The 6000-nt window shown below is 37.5% G+C and overlaps 2 protein-coding genes across 9 annotated transcripts in view; both read right to left on the bottom strand.

The window, feature by feature from the left end:
• The window catches only part of d2hgdh (D-2-hydroxyglutarate dehydrogenase), a 15189-nt gene extending 14169 nt beyond the window's left edge, over positions 1-1020 (bottom strand). Inside the window, exons 1-2 of one of the 7 annotated variants that reach the window (XM_061968106.2) lie at positions 875-1020; positions 1-36 (exon numbers count right to left, since the gene is read on the bottom strand). The exon at positions 1-36 is cut by the window's left edge and continues 288 nt beyond it. In XM_061968106.2, the coding sequence (XP_061824090.2) occupies positions 1-13 (13 nt within the window). In that variant the 5' untranslated portion in view covers positions 14-36; positions 875-1020. Of the gene's footprint in view, positions 37-211; positions 396-874 lie in introns of those variants that run through there. The other 6 variants (XM_061968105.2, XM_061968103.2, XM_061968102.2 and 3 more) reach the window with 6 other exon arrangements.
• A 176-nt stretch (positions 1021-1196) lies between these two features.
• The window catches only part of LOC133611380 (RNA polymerase II elongation factor ELL-like), a 30478-nt gene continuing 25674 nt past the window's right edge, over positions 1197-6000 (bottom strand). For both annotated transcript variants that reach the window (XM_072913619.1, XM_061968101.2), the window contains exons 10-12: positions 3303-3474; positions 1988-2032; positions 1197-1905 (exon numbers count right to left, since the gene is read on the bottom strand). In XM_072913619.1, coding sequence (XP_072769720.1) covers positions 1780-1905; positions 1988-2032; positions 3303-3474 — 343 coding nt within the window. In that variant the 3' untranslated portion in view covers positions 1197-1779. The remainder of the gene's footprint in view (positions 1906-1987; positions 2033-3302; positions 3475-6000) is intronic.

The raw sequence follows: 6000 nt of genomic DNA, 5'->3' as shown, positions 1-6000 counted from the left end.
ACATCCCAGCCATGGTTTTAAGGTTTTACTAAGAAGCTGGCCGAACGACAAAGCAATGTTTTAACAACTTTTGTCAGTTTAATTGTAATTATAATCTACAGCTTTACACACACAATTAATGTAAAATACCGCATTAGTTCGTAGTAAAAAGTACAATTAGCGAATGGAAACTTCCCCCTAGCTAAGTTAACCTTCAACTCATTACACTTACCTCAGAAATTGTTCAAATTTTCCGCGTTATACCACACCTTAGATTATTACTCATTATAGACATTTTTCGAGCAAAATTATGCCACTTTTAGAAGTTTAGTCATTGACCTGTTTTGCTAGCGTAGCAAGCAGGAAGCGTTTCGGGGGTTAAAGTTCAGAGAAGACAACTGGCCAATCAACGTCCGCTAAGAACCATAAGGGGCGGGGTTATCGGTGTGACGTGTGGTACTGTAATGCCTATAAACACAGCGAAATTAGGTAATTGCGTGGCACATTTTTTTTGCAACATAAAACACACAGAAGCAATTATTAGTTTTGAGGAATATTCAAATAGAAATGTATTCACATCTTTTCAGATTTAGATTTGTCTAAGTATTTTTTATAATAACTGAAGTGAACCATAAGGGGCGGGGTTATCGGTGTAATGTGTAGTACCGTAATGCCTATAAACACAGCGAAACTAGATAATTGCGTAGCACTTTTTTTTGCAACATAAAAGACACAGAAGCAATTATTAGTTTTGAGGAATATTCAAATATAAATGTATTCACATCTTTTCAGATTTAGATTTTCTTTAAGTATTTTTTTATAATAACTGAAGTGATCGAAATGACTTATGGTAACGGTTTTCCAAATAAGTTAACCTTCAAATCATTACACTTACCTCAGAAGTCGTTCAAATTTTCCGCGTTATACTACACATTTGATTATTACTCATTATAGACTATTTTTGGGTAAAATTATGCCACTTTTAGAAGTTTAGTCATTGACCTGTTTTGCTAGCGTAGCAAGCAGGAAGCGTTCCGGGGGTTAAAGTTCAGTGAGGACAACTGGCCAATCAACGTCCGCTTTTAACCATAAGGGGCGGGGTTATCGGTGTAATGTGTGGTACCGTAATGCCTATAAATAAAACGAAACTAGATAATTGCAACATAAAACACACAGAAGCAATTACTAGTTTTGAGGAATATGCAAATAGAAATTTATTCACATCTTTTCAGATTTAGATTTGTCTTTAAGTATTTTTTTATAATAATTGAAGTGATTGAAAATAAGGAGTACAGAAATTCTTGAAAATGTATTTAAGCATGCATTCTGTAAGATGCAACAACATGTAAGCATGCAACAAAGTTTTTCCATCTAAATCATTAGCGAAAAAACAGATCCCTGAATACAGTTTTCTTCTTTAGACATTTAGACAGAAGATGAACAAGCCTGAGGTGAAAGGACCCGACATGTTTGTTTCACCAACATTGTGTATGTAGAAAAAATAAATCTCAGCATTATGGGCATAATTTACATGAATCAGCGGAGTGTGAACACTGACATGGTGCACAGGATGCTAAAATACTCGTCATTCTCCACGTGCCATGTTTTGGATTAAAAGCTTTTTTCCCGACAGAGCTTGAATCACCTCGACAGCAGCGACCCTCCCACCGGCTGGTCTTCGTCACGTCCCGTGTGACCACCAGCTTATTTAGCGGCGAGTCCTGGCGCTCAGAGCTCGACTCCACCCGCGCCCGGTGCTTCTAAGTGTTGTGCGGCGAAATTAGATCCTGTCTTGCCTCTTCAGTTGGGGGCGATATGTTGCTGAAGCTGTTGCTGGTCGAACTTGGATATGAGCTTCTTGACGTGCGCCAGTTTGTTGTGGAGGTACTGACAGCGAATCCTGTCCTGGCTGTAGTTGGGGTTGGACTGATGGCAAACACACAAACATTTAAATGCCAGATAAGGACGTAAACGTGTCATGTGTAGCCATTTAAAAAGTGGGAGTTACCTTTTTAATGTTGCTATAATCTTGCAGTATCTGATTGTGAACAGTCTGCAGGAGACAGGAGACAGGATTAATTTTGGATGAAATAATAAATATAAACTTTGCATTTTAAAAACGCTTTAGAAGAGCTGCCAAAAACCGTGACAGAGTGAATGCATCAGCCGGAAGGAGACACTCTGAAACAACAATGGAGGAAAACCAGTCTCCTCTATTTACTTCTCAGAAGAAGGTAAGGGAATGGTGTTTATTAATGATTATTCATAAAATTATTAATTATAATTTAAATCAAAGCAGGATATTTTCAACTTATATTATAATAAATGATTAATAGAGATGTCCGATAATATCGGACTGCCGATATTATTGGCCGATAAATACTTTAAAATGTAATATCGGAAATTATCGGTATCGGTTTCAAATAGTAAAATGTATGACTTTTTAACACGCCGCTGTACGGAGTGGTACACGGACGTAGGGAGAAAAACAGAGCGCCAATAAACCTTAAAAGGCACTGCCTTTGCGTGCCGGCCCAATCACATAATATCTATGGCTTTTCACACACACATAAGTGAATGCAAGGCATTCTTGGTCAACAGCCATACAGGTCACACTGAGGGTGGCCGTACAAACAACTTTAACACTGTTACAAATATGCGCCACGCTGTGAACCCACACCAAACAAGAATGACAAACACATTTCGGGAGAACATCCGCACCGTAACACAACAGAACAAATACCCAGAAACCCTTGCAGCACTAACTCTTCCGGGACGCTACAATATACACCCCCCCACCTCAACCTCCTCATGCTCTCTCAGGGAGAGCATGTCTCAAATTCCAAGCTGCTGTTTTGAGGAATGTTAAAAAAAAATAATGCACTTTGTGACTTCAATAATAAATATGGCAGTGCCATGTTGGCACTTTTTTCCATAACTTGAGTTGATTTATTTTGGAAAACCTTGTTACATTGTTTAATGCATCCAGCGGGAAATCACAACAAAATTAGGCATTATAATGTGTTAATTCCACGACTGTATATATCGGAATCGGTAATTAAGAGTTGGACAATATCGGAATATCGGCAAAAAAGCCATTATCGGACATCTCTAGTGTCATCACAGGAAAAGTGTCTGTAGCCGATTTAGAGGGCAGATATTATAAGTTTAAAATTATTTCTGCTCTTTTTCATTCATGATTAATTAATTGAATGTTATGTTGATTTTTTTTCTCGTTTTGACCTTGAATGAAATAAAAACAAAAATGGAAATGGAAATGGAAATCAGAGGGGGAAAAAAGGAGGTTTAAGTTCCCGTCCCACCTTGTACTTATGGGAATCGTGGTGGAGCTGCTTGAGCTGCGTGTCGAGCTCCATGAACTGTCTCGTGACGCCGTCAATGCGGGCGTGCAGGTCTCGGTACTCGCTGTACTCCTTGTTGAACTCCTCCTTGTAAAGCTGCCGCTGGGCGTGGCTGCAAATCCCGGTGTACTTCCTACACGGACACAAGTCAAGTCACAAAATACGATTACATTACTTCCGTAGAATTCAATTCACAAGATCTTTTTTTTTTTTGTCAAGGTAACTGCTAGTGTTTTACTTACGAAAGCATTGGCACAATTCATTTAGCTACAATTCCTAAGGTCAAGCACAACCCGTAGGAAATAAAATCATTTGTTGCAGGGTCAAACTGTCATCATCACGACTTGTTATTTACATTCTTTACTGTGTACAAAGAAGATAACCGCAGTATGATAAAACATAAAAACTATACATTTAGTGTCCATTAATTAGGGATGCCGTAATGAGCAGCGGAGGTTGATTGCCTTGTATGTGCCTGGGAGGTGAGTCCCTATTCTCTAAACCAAAATTAGATTACTTTTTTTATTCTTCTTTATATTTCATATCCCCACCTTAGCCATTCAGGGCTGAGCATCCAGGACAGAAATGCATATACCGTATTTTTCGGACTATAAGTCGCAGTTTTTTTTCATAGTTTGGCCGGGGGTGCGACTTATACTCAGGAGCGACTTATGTGTGAAATTATTAACACATTACCGTAAAATATCAAATATTATTATTTAGCTCATTCACGTAAGAGACTAGACGTATAAGATTTAATCGGATTTAGCGATTAGGAGTGACAGATTGTTTGGTAAACGTATAGCATGTTCTATATGTTATAGTTATTTGAATGACTCTTACCATAATATGTTACGTTAACATACCAGTTGGTTATTTATGCCTCATATAACGTACACTTATTCAGACTGTTGTTCACTATTCTTCATTTATTTTAAATTGCCTTTCAAATGTCTATTCTTGGTGTTGGGTTTTATCAAATAAATTTCCCCCAAAAATGCGACTTATACTCCAGTGTGACTTATATATGGTTTTTTCCTTCTTTATTATGCATTTTCGGCCGGTGCGACTTATACTCCGGAGCGACTTATACTCCGAAAAATACGGTACTTTGTATATATATACCATTTCTTGTTCTATGGTGTTCATCAAAGTGTTCCCTTTTGCCATTACTGGTACCTGTGAGTGATGCCGGGTAACAAAATAACATAAACTCTCCAACTTATTTCACTATTAGAGCTAATATTAAGGCTACTTTAAGAAAAAGAATGGAAAAGGTGAAATGTTTGCTCGGAGTGTCCCATGTTCACTTCCGATACAATATTGGACCAAGTTTTTGATTGATTGATTGAGACTTTTATTAGTAGGTTGCAAAGTAAAGTACATATTCCGTACAATTGACCACTAAATGGTAACACCCGAATAAGTTTTTCAACTTGTTTAAGTCGGGGTCCACTTAAATTGATTCATGATACAGATATATACTATCATCATAATACAGTCATCACTCAAGATAATCATCAGGGTGTATACATTGAATTATTTACATTATTTACAATTCGGGGTGTGGGGGGGGGGTTAGGTTTGGTTGTTATCATCAGTCATTAACAATTGAGAACAGAGAAATGGATATTGAAACAGTGTAGGTCTGACTTGGTAGGATATGTACAGCAAGTAGTGGACATAGAGAGAGAGAGAGAGAGAGATCAGAAGGCATAAGAAAAATATCTGCATTTGATTGTTTACATTTTATTATTAACAACAATCCGGGGAGGGTGTTAGTTTAGGATTGAAGTTGCCTGGAGGTGCACTTTTATTGCGGTTTTGAAAGAGGACAGAGATGCACTTTCTTTTACACCTGTTGGGAGCGCATTCCACATTGATGTGGCATAGAAAGAGAATGAGTTAAGACCTTTGTTAGATCGGAATCTGGGTTCGGCCAATACCGATATTGATCCGATATGATATTTCCGGGTCTACGGTGAATGTTAAAGTTGACCAACTTCTCGGTTTATGGCCACAACCATCTACTATCCAGATAAGAGGCAGGATTTTATGGACGAAATTAGGACTGGACGATATGGCCTTTTATTAATATCTCGATATTTTTAGGCCATGTCACGATACACGATATATATCTCGGTATTTTGCCTTAGCCTTGAATATGCATATAATCACAGCAGTAGGATGATTCTATGTGTCTACATTAAAACATTCTTCTTCATACTGCATTAATATATGCTAATTGTAAACTTTCATGCAGAGAGGGAAATCACAACTAAGTCAATTGACCAAAAGTGTATTTATTAAACAGTTATTAAGCAGTGGCACAAACATTCATGTCAGTTCAAAACAGAAAGTGCAAGATTGTCAGAGACATTTTAAAACAAGCTCTGAGTGCACTTTTGTGACATATCAAAACAACACTAAATTAAAATGCACTTTTTGTACAGAAAGCCACTACAATATTTTAAAACAAATAAAGTGCACTTTTGTGCATGATGTCACACAAGATATTTCAATAACTGTCAAATAAAAATTAGTTGCATAATAGGAAATCAAATAGTGTATGTCTGTCGCTATGTGGTAGGTTCCTGCGGACGTTATCTCCTTCTGTTGTTGACTATTTTTTTCATACGGTGTTGATGTGGAAATGGTT

The sequence above is a fragment of the Nerophis lumbriciformis genome, linkage group LG08, assembly GCF_033978685.3.
Source record: "Nerophis lumbriciformis linkage group LG08, RoL_Nlum_v2.1, whole genome shotgun sequence".
In the NCBI taxonomy this organism is placed as follows: Eukaryota; Metazoa; Chordata; class Actinopteri; order Syngnathiformes; family Syngnathidae; genus Nerophis; species Nerophis lumbriciformis.
This window is presented reverse-complemented; position numbering and strand designations above follow the sequence as displayed.